General features: G+C 44.0%; 1 protein-coding gene across 1 annotated transcript in view; it reads right to left on the reverse strand.

Annotated features, from left to right (window-relative positions):
• LOC130306504 (oocyte zinc finger protein XlCOF7.1-like) overlaps nucleotides 1-21,340 on the reverse strand; it is a 150,582-nt gene that overhangs the window by 44,173 nt on the left and 85,069 nt on the right. Inside the window, exons 10-12 of the mRNA XM_056552104.1 lie at nucleotides 13,722-13,805; nucleotides 11,544-12,389; nucleotides 11,388-11,475 (exon numbers count right to left, since the gene is read on the reverse strand). Of these exons, the coding sequence (XP_056408079.1) occupies nucleotides 11,388-11,475; nucleotides 11,544-12,389; nucleotides 13,722-13,805 (1,018 nt within the window). The remainder of the gene's footprint in view (nucleotides 1-11,387; nucleotides 11,476-11,543; nucleotides 12,390-13,721; nucleotides 13,806-21,340) is intronic.

The following is a 21,340-nucleotide window of genomic DNA, read 5'->3' on the forward strand; positions in this document are numbered from 1 at the left end:
AGAAAGGAATTTCCTCTGTAGCATTCAGCAGCTAATAAGTACTGGAAGGATTAAGATTTTTTAATAGAAGTAATTTACAAAAATGTTTAACTTTCTGCCACCAGTTGATTTAAAAGAAAAAAGGTTTTCACCGGAGTACCCCTTTAATAGAATTAACACTCTACCCGAAGGAAGAATAAGGGAAGAGCTTGTCTTGCAGTGTAAAACCGTTGGATCTCCGGTAGAATAATTTTTTTTTTTTCTAATCAACTGGTGCCAGAAAGTTAAACAGATTTGAAAATTACTTCTATTTAAAATCTTAATCCTTCCAGTACTTATCAGGAAGTTGTATAGTTCTTTTTTGTCTGACGACAGTGCTCTCTGCTGACACCTCTGTCCATGTCAGGAACTGCCCAAAACAGGAGAGGTTTGCTATGGGGGATTTGCTCCTACTCCAGACAGTTCCTGACATGGACAAAGGTGTCAGCAGAGAGCACTGTGGTCGTGACAGAAAAGAACTACACAACTTCCTGTGGAGCACACAGCAGCTGAGAAGTACTGGAAGGATTAAGATTTTTAAATAGAAGTAATTTACAAATCTTTTTACCTCTCTGGCACCAGTTGATTTAAAAAAAGGTTATAATAAGCTTTAGCTCATTTCGAAGATTTTTCGAGTGGAATTCCGCTTGGAAAATATGGGGAAGCAGCCTCCCATTGTTCCTTTTAGGGTTCTGCTGCACCATTCACACGACAGAATTTTTGCAGCATGCCCCTCTCCTTATTTCACTTGTACCTGGACATGAAGATGTTAATGGCCTCCTGTCAAAGGGCTGGATTGGCACAAAATGGTTCATAGCCTTCTCCGTGCCCCCTGCTGTACCGCTTCCTCATGTAAGGAATAGCGCTATTTGAAGCCTTCATCCGGTGAATGCTCCTTTAAAGGGGTACTCCGCTGCTAAACATCTTATCCCCTATCCAAAGGATAGGGGATAAGATGTCAGACCGCTGGGACCCCCGCAATCTCCAGGCAGACAGTGGTGACATCCGGAATACGGACGCCTACAGCTTCCGAGTTCGTGACGCCGCGCCCTACGTTTGCTTAGAGCGTCGAGTGTAGCACCGGAAGCTCGTGATGTCACGGCCACGCCCCTCATGACGTTATGACCACACCCCCTCAATGCAAGTCTAGACGTTGTCTTCACATCACGAGGGGCATGGCCGTCCCCTCACGAACCTTCGGCCCTGCATCGCCAGCCATGGGGTGCCGCTGGGGTGCCGCTGCCGATATAGCAGGGGTCCCAGGGACCCCCGTGATCAGACATCTTATCTTCTATCCTTGAGATATGGGATAAGATGTCTAGCGGCAGAATTCCCCTTTAAAGGGATATTCCAGGAAAAAAAATTTTTTTTTTTATATCAACTGGCTCCAGAAAGTAAATTACTTCTATTAAAAAATCTTAATCCTTCCAATAATTATCAGCTGCTAAAGTTGAGTTGTTCTCTTCTGTCTGGCAACTGTACTCTCTGCTGACATCTCTGCTTGTCTCGGGAACTGCACAGAGTAGAAGAGGTTTGCTATGGGGATTTGCTTCTACTCTGGGCGGTTCCCGAGACAAGTGTCATCAGAGAGGACTTAGACAGAAAAGAACAACTTAACTTCAGCAGCTCTTAAGTACTGAAAGGATTAAGATTTCTTAATAGAAGTAATTTACAAATGAGTTTAACTTTCTGGAGCCAGTTGATAGATAAAAAAAAAAAGTTTTTTCCTGGATAACTACTTTAACCCCTTAAGGACCAAGGACGTACCGGTACGTCCTTGGTCCTGCTCCCGTGATATAACGCGGGGTTACACGGTAACCCCGCATCATATGATGGCGGGCCCAGCATCATAGTGAAGCCGGGACCCGCCGCTAATAGCGCGCAGCGCCGATCGCGGCGCTGCGCGCTATTAACCCTTTAGCCGCGCATTCAGAGCTGAGCCACGCAGCTAAAAATGAAAGTAAAAACTGCCGGTTAACTCAGTCGGGCTGTTCGGGATAGCCGCGGCGAAATCGCGGCATCCCGAACAGCTTACAGGACAGCGGGAGGGCCCCTACCTGCCTCCTCACTGTCCGATCGCCGAATGACTGCTCAGTGCCTGAGATCCAGGGATGAGCAGTCAAGCGGCAGAATCGTTGATCACTGGTTTCTTATGAGAAACCAGTGATCAATGATAAAGATCAGTGTGTGCAGTGTTATAGGTCCCTATGGGATAACAATGATCAGTATAAGAGATCAGTGTGTGCAGTGTTATAGGTCCCTATGGGATAACAATGATCAGTATAAGAGATCAGTGTGTGCAGTGTTATAGGTCCCTATGGGATAACAATGATCAGTATAAGAGATCAGTGTGTGCAGTGTTATAGGTCCCTATGGGATAACAATGATCAGTATAAGAGATCAGTGTGTGCAGTGTTATAGGTCCCTATGGGATAATAATGATCAGTATAAGAGATCAGTGTGTGCAGTGTTATAGTCCCTATGGGATAACAATGATCAGTATAAGAGATCAGTGTGTGCAGTGTTTTATTCCCCTATGGGATAATAATGATCAGTATAAGAGATCAGTGTGTGCAGTGTTATAGGTCCCTATGGGATAATAATGATCAGTATAAGAGATCAGTGTGTGCAGTGTTATAGGTCCCTATGGGATAACAATGATCAGTATAAGAGATCAGTGTGTGCAGTGTTTTAGCCCCCTATGGGATAATAATGATCAGTATAAGAGATCAGTGTGTGCAGTGTTATAGGTCCCTATGGGATAACAATGATCAGTATAAGAGATCAGTGTGTGCAGTGTTATAGGTCCCTATGGGATAATAATGATCAGTATAAGAGATCAGTGTGTGCAGTGTTATAGGTCCCTATGGGATAACAATGATCAGTATAAGAGATCAGTGTGTGCAGTGTTATAGGTCCCTATGGGATAACAATGATCAGTATAAGAGATCAGTGTGTGCAGTGTTATAGGTCCCTATGAGATAACAATGATCAGTATAAGAGATCAGTGTGTGCAGTGTTATAGATCCCTATGGGACCTATAACACTGCAAAAAAAAAAGTGGAAAAAAAAGTGAATAAAGATCATTTAACCCCTTCCCTTTTAAAAGTTTGAATCACCCCCCTTTTCCCATAAAAAAAAAACACAGTGTAAATAAAAATAAACATATGTGGTATCACCGCGTGCGGAAATGTCCGAATTATAAAAATATATAGTCAATTAAACCGCTCGGTCAATGGCGTGCGCGCAAAAAAATACCAAAGTCCAAAATAGTGCATTTTTGGTCACTTTTTATATCATTTAAAAATGAATAAAAATCGATCAATAAGTCTGATCAATGCAAAAGTGTAAAAATGAAAGTAAAAAAAGTTTTAAAATTTGAAAAATCCCCTCCCCCAATAAAAATGTAAAATGTCCTTTTTTTCCCCATTTTACCACCATAAAGTGTAAAAAAAAAAAAAAAAAATGAATACACATATGTAAAATCACCACGTGCGTAAATGTCCAAACTATTAAAATATAATGTTCTTGATCCCGTACGGTGAACGGCGTGAACATAAAAATAAAAAAATAAAAAAATGAATAAAAGTTTTATAACCCCAAATGTGGTATCAACAAAAAGTACAGATTACGGCGCAAAAAATTAGCCCCCATACCGCCGTTTATACGGAAAAATGAAAGTTATAGGTCTTCAAAATAGAAGGATTTTAAACGTACTAATTTAGTTAAAAAGTTTGCGATTTTTTTTAAGCGCAACAATAATAGAAAAGTAGGTTATCATGGGTATCATTTTAATCGTATTGACCCTCAGAATAGAGAACACGCGTCATTTTTACCGTCAATTGTACGGCGTGAAAAGGAAACCTTCCAAAATTAGCTAAATTGCGGTTTTCTTTTTAATTTCCCCACACAAATAGTATTTTTGGGTTGCGCCATACATTTTATGATATAATGAGTGATGGCATTACAACGGACAACTGGTCGCGCAAAAAACAAGCCTCATACTAGTCTGTGGATGAAAATATAAAAGAGTTATGATTTTTAGAAGACGAGGAGGAAAAAACGAAAATGCAAAAATAAAATCTGCCAGGAAGAAACAATCCGTACAAAAACTTCAAGCTTTATTAGAGTAAAAAAACATTAAAAAACACACAAAAAAAATACACTAATGCATTACTAACTAATACAGTTCTAAGTCGTAATGTTTCTCCTCGAGGACTAGACCGGCAGACAAAGGCAGCCAACTAGACACAGTGGGTGGTATGGGGAGGGTGGGGGGGGGGGGGGGTGTCTTTTTTTTGGGAAGGTGGGGGCAGGGGTCTTTTTTAGGGAGGGAGAGGCAGACGGCAGGGCTTTTGTTATGTCTATGCAGGGTACAGGGTGCACATTAGTAGGGAAATGAATGTTCTGCTAGATCTATCACATTGTAGTGTCTGTAAAGAGTTTGAAGGGTTAACAATGAAACGTAGTGAGGGGGGCCCGAACTCATGGATGAGAGGAGTTTGGTTGTGTCAGTCTCTCCTTTGTTGCAAAACTACAACTCCTGGGAGTTGTAGTTTAGCAACAGCTGGAGGCACCCCTGGTTGGGAAACACTGACCTATACTATACACTACTATATAGGCCAACATGCTGGGAGTTGTAGTTTTGCAACAGCTGGAGGCACCCCTAGTTGGGAAACACTGACCTATACTATATACTACTATATAGTCCAACATGCTGGGAGTTGTAGTTTTGCAACAGCTGGAGGCACCCCTGGTTGGGAAATACTGACCTATACTATATATTACTATATAGTCCAACATGCTGGGAGTTGTAGTTTTGCAACAGCTGGAGGCACCCCTGGTTGGGAAACACTGACCTGTACTATATACTACTATATAGTCCAACATGCTGGGAGTTGTAGTTTTGCAACAGCTGGAGGCACCCCTGGTTGGGAAACACTGAACTGTACTATATACTACTATATAGTCCAACATGCTGGGAGTTGTAGTTTTGCAATAGCTGGAGGCCCCGCAGGTTGGGAAACATTGACCTATACTATATACTACTATATAGTCCAACATGTTGGGAGTTGTAGTTTTGCAACAGCTGGAGGCACCCCCGGTTGGGAAACACTGACCTATATACTATTATATAGTCCAACATGCTGGGAGTTGTAGTTTTGCAACAGCTGGAGGCACCCCTGGTTGGGAAACACTGACCTGTACTATATACTACTATATAGTCCAACATGCTGGAAGTTGTAGTTTAGCAACAGCTGGAGGCACCGCAGGTTGGGAAACACTGATCTATACTATACACTACTATATAGTCCAACATGCTGGGAGTTGTAGTTTAGCAACAGCTGGAGGCACCGCAGGTTGGGAAACACTGATCTATACTATACACTACTATATAGTCCAACATGCTGGGAGTTGTAGTTTTGCAACAGCTGGAGGCACCGCAGGTTGGGAAATACTGACCTGTACTATATACTACTATATAGTCCAACATGCTGGGAGTTTTAGTTTAGTAACAGCTGGAGGCACGCCCGCTTGGGAAACACTGACCTATACTATACACTACTATATAATCCAACATGCTGGGAGTTGTAGTTTTGCAACAGCTGGAGGCACCCCTGGTTGGGAAACTCTGACCTCATACTATATACTACTATATAGTCCAACATGCTGGGAGTTGTAGTTTTGCAACAGCTGGAGGCACCCCTGGTTGGGAAACTCTGACCTCATACTATATACTACTATATAGTCCAACATGCTGGGAGTTGTAGTTTTCGTTTGGGGCAGCTGCTGAGCCACAGGCTGTATCAGGGCATGCTGGGAGTTGTAGTTAGTAACTAACTGCAACTCCCGAATTTAATAAATAAAAAGTGATCAAAAAGTCCCATCAAAACAAAAATGGGGCGCAGCTGCTGAGAAATAAAAAAGTTATAGGGGTCAGAATAGGACAAAATTTCCACCCCATATGTGTATCCTGTGATGTCACGCATATATAATTAATTATACAAATTAGCATGGGGGGTAATTCATTAGGTGGCGACCCTAATGGCAGTACGCACACAGTATCCCATTTTAGAAAGAAAAAAGCGTTCCGTAGAGTAACTGGGCGGGGGGAATGAACACCACTCTATCCCGTTTGACAGATTTTATTGGAGAATTCTTTATCGTAAGAACCGCAAGTTTGTGGAAAAGACTACCTCAGGAACTGGTCACAGTAGAAACAGCTTGACAACGGGCTTAGACAGAGAATAAAATCCTGAATGCGTATGTAGATATATAGGGGGAGATTTATCAAAACCTGTGCAGAGGAGAAGTTAACCAGTTGCCCATAGCAACCAATCAGATTGCTTCTTTCATTTTGCAGAGGCCTTGTTAAAAATGAAAGTAGTGATCTGATTGGTTGCTATGGGCAACTCAGCAACTTTTCCTCTGGACAGGTTTTGATAAATCTCCCCCCTAAGGCTTCAAGTTAGTATATCACTTCAACCAGGAGTCTTGGAAACTGACTGGGAATGTATGCCGAGCAAGACATCTCTCCAGAAGGAATGAATATTCATCTGCAGACAGCGGTTTCAGGGTTTTGCCCCTTGTCAGTACTGGGCAGGGTGTGATGGCTGGCTTAGATGGGTGATGTTTTCCCTTACGGAGAATGTCATGAAGACATGTGAATACTAGAGCAGGGCAGTATGTGGCGGCTTGGGGGGGAGCAGAACAGCGCTGGCGGGTCACATGATTTGGGGGAGCAGAACAGCGCTGGCGGGTCACATGATTTGGGGGGGAGCAGAACAGCGCTGGCGGGTCACATGATTTGGGGGGGAGCAGAACAGCGCTGGCGGGTCACATGATTTGGGGGGAGCACAAACAGCGCTGGCGGGTCACATGATTTAAGGGAGAAGAACAGTGCTGGCGGGTCACATGATTTGGGGGGAGCAGAACAGCACTGGCGGGTCACATGATTTGGGGGGGAGCAGAACAGCGCTGGCGGGTAACATGATTCGGGGGGGGAGCAGAACAGGGCTGGCGGGTCACATGATTTGGGGGGGGAGCAGAACAGCGCTGGCGGGTCACATGATTTGGGGGGGAGCAGAACAGGGCTGGCGGGTCACATGATTTGGGGGGGGGAGCAGAACAGCGCTGGCGGGTAACATGATTTGGGGGGGAGCAGAACAGCGCTGGCAGGTAACATGATTTGGGGGGGAGCAGAACAGCGCTGGCGGGTAACATGATTTGGGGGGGGGGAGCAGAACAGCGCTGGCGGGTCACATGATTTGGGGGGGGGGGCAGAACAGCGCTGGCGGGTCACATGATTTGGGGGGGGAGCAGAACAGCGCTGGCGGGTCACATGATTTGGGGGGGGGAGCAGAACAGCGCTGGCGGGTAACATGATTTGGGGGGGAGCAGAACAGCGCTGGCGGGTCACATGATTTGGGGGAGCAGAACAGCGCTGGCGGGTAACATGATTTTGGGGGGGAGCAGAACAGCGCTGGTGGGTAACATGATTTGGGGGGGAGCAGAACAGGGCTGGCGGGTCACATGATTTGGGGGGGGGAGCAGAACAGCACTGGCGGGTCACATGATTTGGGGGGGAGCAGAACAGCGCTGGCGGGTAACATGATTTGGGGGGGAGCAGAACAGGGCTGGCGGGTCACATGATTTGGGGGGGGGGAGCAGAACAGCACTGGCGGGTCACATGATTTGGGGGGGAGCAGAACAGCGCTGGCGGGTAACATGATTTGGGGGAGCAGAACAGTGCTGGCGGGTAACATGATTTGGGGGGGAGCAGAACAGCGCTGGCGGGTCACATGATTTGGGGGGGAGCAGAACAGCGCTGGCGGGTAACATGATTTGGGGGAGCAGAACAGCGCTGGCGGGTAACATGATTTGGGGGAGCAGAACAGTGCTGGCGGGTAACATGATTTGGGGGGGAGCAGAACAGCGCTGGCGGGTCACATGATTTGGGGGGGGAGCAGAACAGCGCTGGCGGGTAACATGATTTGGGGGGGAGCAGAACAGCGCTGGCGGGTAACATGATTTGGGGGGGAGCAGAACAGCGCTGGCGGGTAACATGATTTGGGGGGGAGCAGAACAGCGCTGGCGGGTCACATGATTTGGGGGGGAGCAGAACAGCGCTGGCGGGTAACATGATTTGGGGGGGAGCAGAACAGCGCTGGCAGGTAACATGATTTGGGGGGGAGCAGAACAGCGCTGGCGGGTAACATGATTTGGGGGGGGAGCAGAACAGCGCTGGCGGGTAACATGATTTGGGGGGGAGCAGAACAGCGCTGGCGGGTAACATGATTTGGGGGGGGAGCAGAACAGCGCTGGCGGGTAACATGATTTGGGGGGGAACAGAACAGCGCTGGCGGGTCACATGATTTGGGGGAGCAGAACAGCACTGGCGGGTCACATGATTTGGGGGAGCAGAACAGCGCTGGCGGGTCACATGATTTGGGGGAGTAGAACAGCGCTGGCGGGTAACATGATTTGGGGGGGAGCAGAACAGCGCTGGAGGGTCACATGATTTGGGGGGGAGCAGAACAGCGCTGGAGGGTCACATGATTTGGGGGGGAGCAGAACAGCGCTGGCGGGTCACATGATTTGGGGGGGAGCAGAACAGCGCTGGAGGGTCACATGATTTGGGGGGGAGCAGAACAGTGCTGGAGGGTCACATGATTTGGGGGGGAGCAGAACAGGGCTGGCGGGTAACATATGATTAGTTGTCAGCGCAGCACTGCGCTGATAATTCATTCCCGAGGGGGAGGGGCCCAACCGGTATTGCGGTACGGGGAAAAATTCATATTGTGCAGCCCAAATTACACTTTCCTTAAAGGGGTATTGTGCCCCTAGACATGTTAGGGGACAACACAGGGGATAACATGTCTGATCGCAGGGGTCCGGCCACTTGGTTCATGAACAGTGAGGCTTCCGTGTTGGTGATTGTTTGCCACGCCCCCTTCATTCGTGTCTATGGGAGGGGGCGTGACAGCTACACTCCTGTGTTCATGAACGCTGCAGCACCGGCCCGGGGATAGCAGGGGGTCCCAGCGTCCAGACCCCCACGATCAGACAGGGGATAACATGTCTATGGTGGAGTACCCCTTTAAGAAGGAACATTACCTCTTTAGTCCCGCAGTGATAGGTCTCTCACTAGCCAGCCAGCACACCCTACTCCATACTGACAAGGGGCAAGACAGCTGTCTGCAGGTGGGTATCCTTTCCTTCTCTGGTTTGGTATACATTCCCAGTTAGTTTCCAAGACTCTTACTTGGAATGAAATACTGACTTGAAGGGAAAGCCTCCTTAAAAGGGGAGAGATTTATCCTTTCTTCTCCGAATTCCTAGTGGAGCATCAATGTCCTATAAGTCTCCACATGTCTTTATGACAGTCTTGTTAAGGAGAAACATTAGTCCTAGAAATATGCGTAAACACTTACTCTATACGGGGGACATGCTGCAGAATCTTAATGTGAACCCAGCCTTAGATCCTTGAAACGTTTCATTCTGTTGGTACACCAATAAGGAGGCTCCTCCATGGCCAATCAGTTTAGTAGAAATTTATTTTAGTCATCGCAAGTTAAGATCTTTTTGGCTTGTACAGTAAACTGTCAATCTTTACAGATTTACACTTTACACTGTGTAAAGTAGTATATACAGTAGATAGCACAATAGAGGACAGTATATACAGAGGACAGTGCACTGTATATAGTAGATAACAATAGAAGACAGATCACTGTGTATAGTAGATAACACAATAGAGGACAGTGCTCTATATATAGTAGATAAAACAATAGAGGACAGTGCACTGTAAACAGTAGATAACACAATAGAGGACAGCGCACTGTATAAAGTAGATAAAACAATAGAAGACAGATCATGGTGTATAGTAGATAACACAATAGAGGACAGTGCACTGTATATAGTAGATAAAACAAAAGAAGACAGATCACTGTGTATAGTAGATAACACAATAGAGGACAGTGCTCTGTATATAGTAGATAAAACAATAGAGGACAGTGCACTGTAAACAGTAGATAACACTATATAGGACAGTGCACTGTGTATAGTAGATAACACAGAGGACAGTGCACTGTAAAAAGTAGATGACACAATAGAGGACAGTGCACTGTGTTTATTAGATAACACACGAGTACAGTGCATTGTGTATAGTAGATACCACAATAGAGGACAGTGCACTGTGTATAGTAGATGACACAACAGAGTACAGTGCATTGTGTATGGTAGATAACACAATAGAGGGCAGTGTAGTATATATAGTAGATAACACAATAGAAGACAGAGCACTGACACACATGGATCTGAATAGTTTAGAGATTTAGGCTGAGAATTGGCAGATGAGGTTCAACACTGATAAATGTAAGGTTATGCACATGGGGAGGAAAAATCCAGGCTGAAATTATGTATTAAATGCGAGAACACTTGGGACGACTGAAAAGGACTAAGAGTTTTAGTTAACAGTAAATTTAGCTGTAGTGCCCAGTGTCGGGCAGCTGCTACCAAGGCAAATAAAATCATGGGATGTATCAAAAGGGGCATAGATGCCCACGACAAGGAAATCATTCTACCACTATACAAATCACTAGTCAGACCACACATGGAATACTGTGTACAGTACTGGTCAGACCACACATAGAATACTGTGCACAGTACTGGTCAGACCACACATAGAATACTGTGTACAGTACTGGTCAGACCACACATGGAATACTGTGCACAGTACTGGTCAGACCACACATGGAATACTGTGTACAGTACTGGTCAGACCACACATGGAATACTGTGTATAGTACTGGTCAGACCACACATAGAATACTGTGTACAGTACTAGTCAGACCACACATAGAATACTGTGTACAGTACTGGTCAGACCACACATAGAATACTGTGTACAGTACTGGTCAGACCACACATAGAATACTGTGTACAGTACTAGTCAGACCACACAGAATACTGTGTACAGTACTAGTCAGACCGCACATAGAATACTGTGTACAGTACTAGTCAGACCACACATAGAATACTGTGTACAGTACTAGTCAGACCACACATAGAATACTGTGTACAGTACTGGGGACCAGTGTGCAAGAAAGATATAGTGGAGCTGAAAAGGGTTCAAAGGTAAGCAACCAGAGTATAACGGGGAATGGGAGGACTACAGTACCCAGAAAGATTATCAGAATTGGGGTTATTTAGTTTAGAAGAGGGTAATAACATTACAGGTTATGGATATTAGATCTAAAGTGACAGAACATTCATTCAGGGATTTATTCTAATGCCATATTGGGGTCGGGAAGGAATTTCTCCCCCTAGTATGGGGCAATTGGCATCAGCCTCATAAGAGTTTTTTTTACCTTCTTCTGGATCTACACAGTAGGGATATAGGTTGAACCTGGTGGATTTCTTTAACTTTAGAAACTATGCTTTTGAGACTGATTAATACTGAAATTGATTTTAGTAATAAAACATTTCCCACATTCTGAACATGAATATAGCTTATTTACAGTGTTACAAGATATGAATTACTTGTAAAACATTTGGCTTCTGTTCCACTGAAGCCAAATGACTTTTCCTATGTTTAGCCATATCTGATTTTCTTGTAAAACATTTCCCACATTCTGAACATGAAAACGGCTTCTCTCCTGTGTGAATTCTTGAATGTATGATAAGCTGTGATTTACGTGCAAAACGTTTCTGACATACTGTACACAAATACGGCCTTTCTCCTGTGTGACTTCTCCTATGTTTAACCAGATCCGATTTACTTTTGAAGAATTTCCCACATTCCGAACATGGATACGGCTTCTCTCCTGTGTGAATTCTTGCATGTATAACAAGCTGTGACTTACGTGAGAAACACCTCTTACATTCTGAACAGGAATACGGCTTCTCTCCTGTGTGAACTCTCTCATGCATGACAAGACCCGATTTATCTATGAAACATTTCCCGCATTCTGAACACGCATACGGCTTCTCTCCTGTGTGGATTCTCTCGTGTTTAACAAGATTCGATCTACTTGTGAAAGACTTCCCACATTCTGAACACGAAAACGGCTTTTCTCCTGTGTGAATTCTCTTATGTAGAAGAAGCTGCGATCGATATGTAAAACATTTTCCACATTCTACACATGCATAGGGCTTCTCTCCTCTCAGATCTGTACCTATGGTAACAATCTGTGGTGGGTCGGGAGAAAGATCCTCATGATCAGGGAGATTATATGGAAGATCTGTACTGTGAAGTCCTGGATTAAGGGCAAGGAAGTTCTCTCCTGGGGAGTACTGCATGATATCTTCATCTTCTTCTTTATAACATAGCGATAACGCAAAGTTTTCCTTAGAGCTCTTACTAGGATTTTCTGTTGGGGCAAAATTGACTTTATTATTTCTTCTTTTCAACTCACAATGAAATGTATAAGATTTGTATTTGATGTAAACACACATGCTTTTGTTATATAGTAGAGATGAGCGAACTTACAGTAAATTCGGTTCGTCACGAACTTCTCGGCTCGGCAGTTGATGACTTATCCTGCATAAATTAGTTCAGCTTTCAGGTGCTCCGGTGGAAAAGATGGATACATTCCTAGGAAAGAGTCTCCTAGGACTGTATCCACCTTTTCCACCGGAGCACCTGAAAGCTGAACTAATTTATGCAGGATAAGTCATCAACTGCCGAGCCGAGAAGTTCGTGACGAACCGAATTTACTGTAAGTTCGCTCATCTCTATTATACAGTATGAGGTTCATTTTTTGTTAGTAAAATGCTATTTGTCATTAGTAATAAAAATGTATATATTATAGATTAGCCTATATGAATTACCTTTCTAATATACTTCTTAATAATATTTTGTAACTTTGTGTTAAATTAAAGGGGTATTCCAGGTAAAAACTTTTTTTTATATATATCAACTGGCTCCGGAAAGTTAAACAGATTTGTAAATTACTTCTATTAAAAAATCTTAATCCTTCCAATAGTTATTAGCTTCTGAAGTTTTCTGTCTAACTGCTCTATGATGATGTCACGTCCCGGGAGCTGTGCATGATGGAAAACTATCCCCATAGGAACTGCACAGCTCCCGGGACGTGAGTCATCAGAGAGCAGTTAGACAGAAAACAACAACTCAACTTCAGAAGCTAATAACTATTGGAAGGATTAAGATTTTTTAATAGAAGTAATTTACAAATCTGTTTAACTTTCCGGAGCCAGTTGATATATATATATATATATATATATATATATATATAAAAGTTTTGGCCTGGAATACCCCTTTAACACCTCTGTCGGCTCCTTCCTGCAGTCCTAGTTTTAGGAAGGAGCAGAAATTTTATAGCAGCCTGGCAGAGACACAAGTCAGCAAATGCAGATGGGACCTCAGCTCAGCACAGAGTATATGGAGTATATAGAGTTTATAGAGCTGAATATATCAGCTCCCTTTCCCTTTGAGCTGAGCTAGGCAGTAAAGTCATGATGCCTCAGTGCATAGTGTGAATTTAGTGCTAAATATTGTGCTGTATATTTTCGCTCCCTTTGCAAGCTGCTGGGCAGAGCTGAGTACACTATAGAGTTCAGCGCTGAGAGCTGAGGGGGTTGTGTGTGGCCTCAGCCAATCACAGCCCATCTCTCACTGAACTGCTCTGGGCTGTGTGTAGCAGTGTGAGGAAAGAAGTTCTCCCCAGCAGGGATTCAGATACGCCCTTGCTGCAGAACGCCCTTTCCCAGTCTGTGGAGCTCAGTAAGAGTGAGCAGAAGATACAAGTCAATATCAAGGCAGAAAACTAAAAAAATAATAACAATAAAGGAAGGGGGTGGTTTATCATGAAGGGGAGTGAACTGGCAGGTTAAAAAAAACATATCAACTTCTTGCCAAAGGAGTACTCAGGGATATAAAAATGTATTCCCTATTCTAAGGATAGGAGATAAGTGTCAGAAATTGCTGGGGGTCCGACTGCTGGGATTCCCCGCGATCTCCCGAATGGCTGCCACTCTCCTAAATTGGGCGTGTTCACCACCGCACAAAGTAGCAGCCAACACAATGTATCTCTATTAAAACTGTTCAGCAAAAAAAAAAAAAAAAAAGGCAGAAAGTCGGCACTGCTGCCTAAAAATTGCCGGAGGTGGTGTGAACTGCAACCAAATTCAGGATTCCAGGTAAAGTCGTGTATTCACGGTGCTCAATCCCAGGAATAAATAGAAGATCCAATACCATGGAAGGAGTGTGACAGGAGGAACTCGTGGATGCAACACGTAAATTTATTCAGGTACGGTCACAGGATGCAACAAAGTCAACAAGCCGTTTCACGCTACATGCGCTTATTCATGACCTATGGTGGATGTAACACCTAAATTCATGACCTCGTGGATGCAACACGTAGATGACCTCGTGGATGTAACTTATTCATGACCTCATGGATGCAACACGTAAATTTATTCAGGTACGGTCACAGGATGCAACAAAGTCAACAAGCCGTTTCACGCTAAATGCGCTTATTCATGACCTATGGTGGATGTAACACCTAAATTCATGACCTCGTGGATGCAACACGTAAATTTATTCAGGTACGGTCACAGGATGGAACAAAGTCAACAAGCCGTTTCACGCTAAATGCGCTTATTCATGACCTATGGTGGATGTAACACCTAAATTCATGACCTTGTGGATGCAACACGTAGATGACCTCGTGGATGTAACTTATTCATGACCTCGTGGGTGCAACATGTAAATTTATTCAGGTACGGTCACAGAATGCAACAAACTCAACAAGCCGTTTCACGCTAAATGCGCTTATTCATGACCTATGGTGGATGTAACACCTAAATTCATGACCTCGTGGATGTAACACGTAGATGACCTCTTGGATGTAACTTATTCATGACCTCGTGGATGCAACACGTAAATTTATTCAGGTACGGTCACAGGATGCAACAAAGTCAACAAGCCGTTTCACGCTACATGCGCTTATTCATGACCATAAGTCATGAATAAGCGCATGTAGCGTGAAACGGCTTGTTGACTTTGTTGCATCCTGTGACCGTACCTGAATAAATTTACATGCTGCATCCACGAGTGCCTCCTGTTACACTCCTTCCATGGTATCTCTATTAAAGGGGTATTCCAGGAAAAAAATGTTTTATATATATCAACTGGCTCCAGAAAGTTAAACAGATTTGTAAATTACTTCTATTGAAAAATCTTAATCCTTTCAGTACCTATGAGCTTCTGAAGTTAAGGTTGTTCTTTTCTGTCTAAGTGCTCTCTGATGACACGTGTCTCGGGAACCGCCCAGTTTAGAAGCAAATCCCCATAGCAAACCTCTTCTAAACTGGGCGTTTCCCAAGACACGTGTCATCAGAGAGGACTTAGACAGAAAAGAACAACCTTAACTTCAGAAGCTCATAAGTACTGAAAGGATTAAGATTTTTTAATAGAAGTAATTTACAAATCTGTTTAACTTTCTGGAGCCTGTTGATATATATATATATATATATATATATAAAAAGTTTTTTCCTGGAATACCCCTTTAATGTATCTCTATAGGAGAACCGGAGGGCTGCACTCGGGTATCTCCGGCTCTTCCATTGAGCTGCATGGAGGGAGCGCGTCGGCCACAGCTTCATGCAGTGGTCGACACCGGGCGTCGCGGGGGAGATCACAGGGGTCCCAGTGGTCTGACAGTTATCACCTATTATCCTCTATCCCGGAGTACTCCTTTAACGCCAGTAGTGAAGCCAACAAGTAGTGTGTGCCACCACTAGAGAAGAGCGAAGTTCCAGAAATTCGATTCGTCACGAACCTCGCGGCTCGGCGTTGGCTGACTTTATCCTGCATAAATTAGTTCAGATTTCAGGTGATCCAGTGGGCTGGAAAAGTTGGATACAGTCCTAGGAGAATCTCCTAGGACTGTATCCACCTTTTCCAGCCCACCGGATCACCTGAAAGCTGCACTAGTTTATGCAGATTAAAGTCAGCCAACGCCGAGCCGCGAGGTTCGTGACGAATTGAATTTCTGTAACTTCGCTCATCTCTAGCCACCACCTTTCAGACCCTTAATGGTGACCACTGTCACAAGATCACATGTACAGATCAGACACTAAATGACTAAAGGAACCAGGTGCTAGTAAATTCGACAACAACATCATCATCATCCATTGATGATCGCCATCGCCATACAAAACATGGAAAAAAGGAACAAATATGCAAAGTCCTGGATTCTGGTCTTCACTTAAAGGGCAACTTACACAACATAAACCTAGATAATCCAAAAAGCACAACCTTGCCTGGCCATCGATCCTACAGTACCAATTGGGCACTACTTTGACCTCTTCCCACACTGCTAGATCCCATGGGTAGCAGGGGATCTGTGCGGTACCACCAGCGGCGCCACCATCTACAATGGCCGGGATCAGGTACAATGCATTCGGAAAGTCTTCAGACCCTTAGACTTTTGTCACATTTTGTTACGTCGTTCCTTGTGTTCCTCATCATTCTACCCCCAATGCCCCATAACGAAATTTTTGCTAATATATTAAAAAGGAAGATGTAAAATCTCGCAGTAACATAAGTATTCATACCCCTTACTCGGGACTTTCGGTGAAGCCCAGTGATTCCACCCTCCAGTCTTCTTGGGGTTTACACACCAAAATTTAGGGAATTTCGGCCATTCTTCTCTGAAGAATATCAGAAATGGCTTCCAACCATGGTCCCCATCCAACCCGACAGAGCTCGAGACATGGGCTTGAGAGAGCTCTGTTGCCTTGGATGGGACCATGGTTGGAAGCCATTTTTAATTCTCTCCAGAGATGTTCCATTGGGTTTGGGCTCTGGCTGGGCCACTCTTTTTGTTTTTGCTTATATAAAAGAATAATAATAAAGTGTGTTATTTAAAAAAAATAATAAAATATATATATATATATATATATATATATATATATATATATATATATATATATATATTGCCCAGATGAGAAAGTAATGTCACCTGTCATCAGAATTAAAGGGGTACTCCACCCCTAGACATCTTATACCCTATCCAAATAATAGGGGATAAGATGTATGATCGGCTGGGGACCCCCACGATCTCCCTGCGCCCCCTCCCATAGACTTGAATTGAGGGGGCGTGGCCATGACGTCACAAGCAGGGCGTGACTGTGACGTCACGAGCCTCCGCCCCGCATTGCCAGTCATCCAGCAGGAAGCGAAGTTAACTGCGTGCACCGGATTTCAGGGGTGCTGCAGCCGAGATCATGGGGGTCCCCAGCAGCGGGACCCCCACGATCAGACATCTTATCCTCTATCCTTTGTATAGGGGATAAGATGTCTATGGGCGGAGTACTCCTTAAAAGTGTTTTATAGCGATCTAAAGTCTTCGGGCTGTGTTTACACGTGATGGGCAGTGACGCTTAGAATTGAGGCTAAAAAGTTCAATCTTGGTTCCATCACAGTCTGAGAGTCCTTTATATACCTTTTTGTAAACTCCAGAGGCTTCTATCTGACCACTTAAAGGGGTACTCCAGTGGAAAACTTTATTTATTTATTTTTTTTGTTTACATCAACTGGTGCCAGAAAGTTAAACAGATTTGTAAATTACTTCTATTAAAAAATCTTAATCCTTCCAGTACTTATTAGCTGCTGGATACTACAGAGAAAATTATTTTCTTTTTGGGACACAGGGCTCTCTGCTGACATCACGAGCACAGTGCTCTCTGCTGACATCTCTGTCCATTTAAGGATAGGTTTGCTATGGGGATTTTCTCCTACTCTGGACAGTTCCTAAAATGGACAGAGATGTCAGCAGAGAGCTCTGTGTTCCAAAAAGAAAAGAACTTCCTCTGAATATTCAGCAGCTAATAAGTACTGGAAGGATTAAGATTTTTTTTTTTTAATAGAAGTCATTTACAAATCTGTTTAACTTTCTGGCACCAGTTGATTTAAAAAAAAAAAAAAAAAAAAGTTTTCCACCAGAGTACCCCTTTAACCACATAAAGCTCAGATTGTGGAGGCTGCAGTGATGGTTCTGGATCTTCTAGAAGTTTCTTCCATCTGCACACAGGATCTTTGGGGCTCGGCCAGAGTGACCTTTGGGTTCTTGGTCTCCTCTCTTACCAAGACCCTTCTCCCCCATTACTTAGTTTGGTTGTTCTTCTTCCATGTTAGGCTGCACGCACACCACATTTTGGCTATACACTTCCCGTATACGGTTTCAAGTTAAAAACCGTACGGAATCGTATAAAAAAACCATATGCATTGACTTAACATTGTAAACCGTATGCCAAACGCATCATCCTATTTAGTCTGTTTTTTTTACCCGTACCCAAAACCGTAGTCTACCACGTTGTTTTGGTCCGGGTGAAAAACCGTATTAAACCGTATACGTTTTTATTAACATGGGAGTCAATGGGAACCGTACAGGACCGTATGTTTTCACAATACGGTTTTTGACTTTGCACTGTTTTTTTTTTTTCTTTGAATTTCAATAAAACAAGTGAAACTTTATTCAAAATGGAGTGAAACGTTAAAAACGTAAACAATTTTTTTCTTAAAAAAAACGGATGCAACCGGATATAATTTTTCAAACCGTATACGGGTTGAAATTTGTACACACGTTTGGATACAGTGTAGTCAGGTTTTGAGGAATCCGTTTTTCATCAAAAACCTGATACGGGAAACTGTATTGCAAAAACATGGTGTGCATGCACCCTAGGGGTACGTTCAGACGAGCGGATTTTTGGAGCGTATTTCGCTGCGGCTTCACCGCTGAAGGACCCTCTGTATTCTGCCTTAGGCCGGGTTCACACCACGTTTTTGCACTACAGTTCCCATATACGTTTTCAATTTGAAAACCGCGCGGAACCGTATTGAAAACCACTAAAAGATGCATCAGGTTGTGTCAGATTTTTTTCCCGTACCCAAAACTGCAGCCTACTACTGTTTTTGGTCCGGGTGAAAAAACGTATTGAAACGTATACATTTTATTTTTTATTTTTTTTTGAGTCAATGGGAACCGTACAGAACAGTTTGTGCAGTTTTTGACTTTGCACATTTTTTTTTCTTGGAATTTCAATCAAACAAGTGAAACTTTATTCATAATGGAGCGAAAAGTTAAAAACGTTTACCTTTTTTTCTTAAAAAACCGATGCAACCGGACATCATTTTTCAAACCGTATACGGATTAAAATGTGTACACGCGTTTTGATACAGTTTAGTCCGGTTTTGAGGAATTCATTTTTTTTTAAATCAAAAACCTGAAACGGGAACTGTATCACAAAAACTTTGTGTGAGCCCGGCCTAAGAAATATGCAGGCCACTGAGTTCTTGGGAACTTTCACTGCAGCAGAAATGTTTCTGTTCCTTTCTTCAAATCTGTGGCTCCACCCAATCCTGTGCCGGAGCTCTACAGGCAGTTCTTTCCCCTTCATGGCTCAGTTTTTGCTCTGATATGCATTGTATGATGTGAGTATGGCAACCACTAGGAAGGGCAGCAGTATATATCGCTTACTGCCCCCTTCCTTTCCTCCCCACCCCCCCCATCGCTTCCGTACCTGCGCTGCTGATCTCCGCAGTCTCCAGCGATGATCGGCGGTCCCCACGGCATCTTCTGCACAGGTACAGGCCGCCATCTTCTCCCCCCGTTCTGCCCGACATCCAGGGGTGGGCAGAATGGGGGGTTTCCATGGCAACCCCCTGTCAAACACTGCCATTGGTCAGAATTCAGTTCTGACTAATGGCAGGGGATAGGAGGAGATCGCAGCACTGCAATCTCGCTCCTATCCCTCAGGATGATCGGGGCTGTCACTGACAGCTCCGATCATCCCTATTTTCTGGGCAATCGGGTCACCAGAGACCCGATTAGCCCGGAATAGCAGAAAATCGCATGTCTGAATTGACATGCGATTTTCTGCGATCGACGACATGGGGGGGAGGGGGGGTGGCTCAGGACCCCCCTCGGCGATGTGCTGGGATGCCTGCTGAGTGATTTCAGCAGGCATCCCGGTCCGGTCCCCAACCGGCTAACAGTGGGGACCAGAATTCCCGTAGGTGTATCCATACGCCCTCAGTCCTTAAGGACTTTAAAAGGGGGGCTTATGGATACTCCCGCCGTCCTTAACAGGTTAGGAAATGCGCAAAAATTTCCAAAATTCTGTTGACACTTTATCCTTACGGGGTATCGTACGCTGAATGATTCCTCAGACTGAGCTACATCAGAATCCCTTACAAGGCGCCAGCAGATATGGCAAAAAAAAAAAAAATAGGTCCTAGGCGGTGCGTAAATATTGTGCGTCGGCAATTACTATGAAAGAATTACCCTACACCTAGCCGGAAAAGGACTATAATAGCATCTATGTGAAGTCAAATAGGGGGAGATTTATCAAAAACCGTGCAGAGGAAAAGTTGCCCAGTTGCCCATAGCAACCAATCAGATCTCTACTTTCACTTTGTAGAGGCCTTGGGAAAAATGAAAGAAGCAATCTGATTGGTTGCTATGGGCAACTGAGCAGCTTTTCCTCTGGACAGGATGTGATAAATCTCCTCCATAGAGAAAAACACCAACATGGCGGCACATCCACGGTAATCCTCGGCTTCTCAGCTAAATGTATTAAATTAAAAGGGGTACTCCACTGGAAAACATTATTATTATTTTTATTATTTTTTTTAAATCAACTGGTGCCAGAAAGTTAAACAGATTTGTAAATGTCTTCTATAACAAAATCTTAATCCTTCCAGTACTTATGAGCTGCTGTATGATCCACAGGAAGTTCTTTTCTTTTTGAATTTCCTTTCTGTCTGAGACACAGTGCTCTCTGCTGACACCTCTGTCCATGTCAGGAACTGTCCAAAGCAGGAGAGGTTTGCTATGGGGATTTGCTCCTACTCTAGACAGTTCCTAAAATGTCAGCAGAAAGAGAATTCAAAAAGAAAACAACTTCCTGTGGAGCATACAGCAGCTGATAAGTACTGGAAGGATTAAGATTTTTTAATAGAAGTAATTTACAAATCTGTTTAACTTTCTGGCACCAGTTGATAAAAACATTTTTTTTCCAGTGGAGTACCCCTTTAACAGGAGGTATTGTATGTGATGATCATAAAGTGCAGCCCGCAGGCCACGTCACGGCCACCTCTATGTAGCGGGTCCCTAACATCCCAAGCATAAAATGGCGCTGCTATTGCCACCACCGCTGCAACACCCACTGGGCCGCCCCTTAGATCACTGTACGTGTTGCGGATGGGCGACCATATCCGCTTTATTTCTATTTGAATTCACATTGGGGGGAGATTTATCAAAACCTGTGTAGAGGAAAAAGTTGCCCAGTTGCC

Source organism: Hyla sarda, chromosome 1, assembly GCF_029499605.1.
Source record: "Hyla sarda isolate aHylSar1 chromosome 1, aHylSar1.hap1, whole genome shotgun sequence".
Taxonomy (NCBI): Eukaryota; Metazoa; Chordata; class Amphibia; order Anura; family Hylidae; genus Hyla; species Hyla sarda.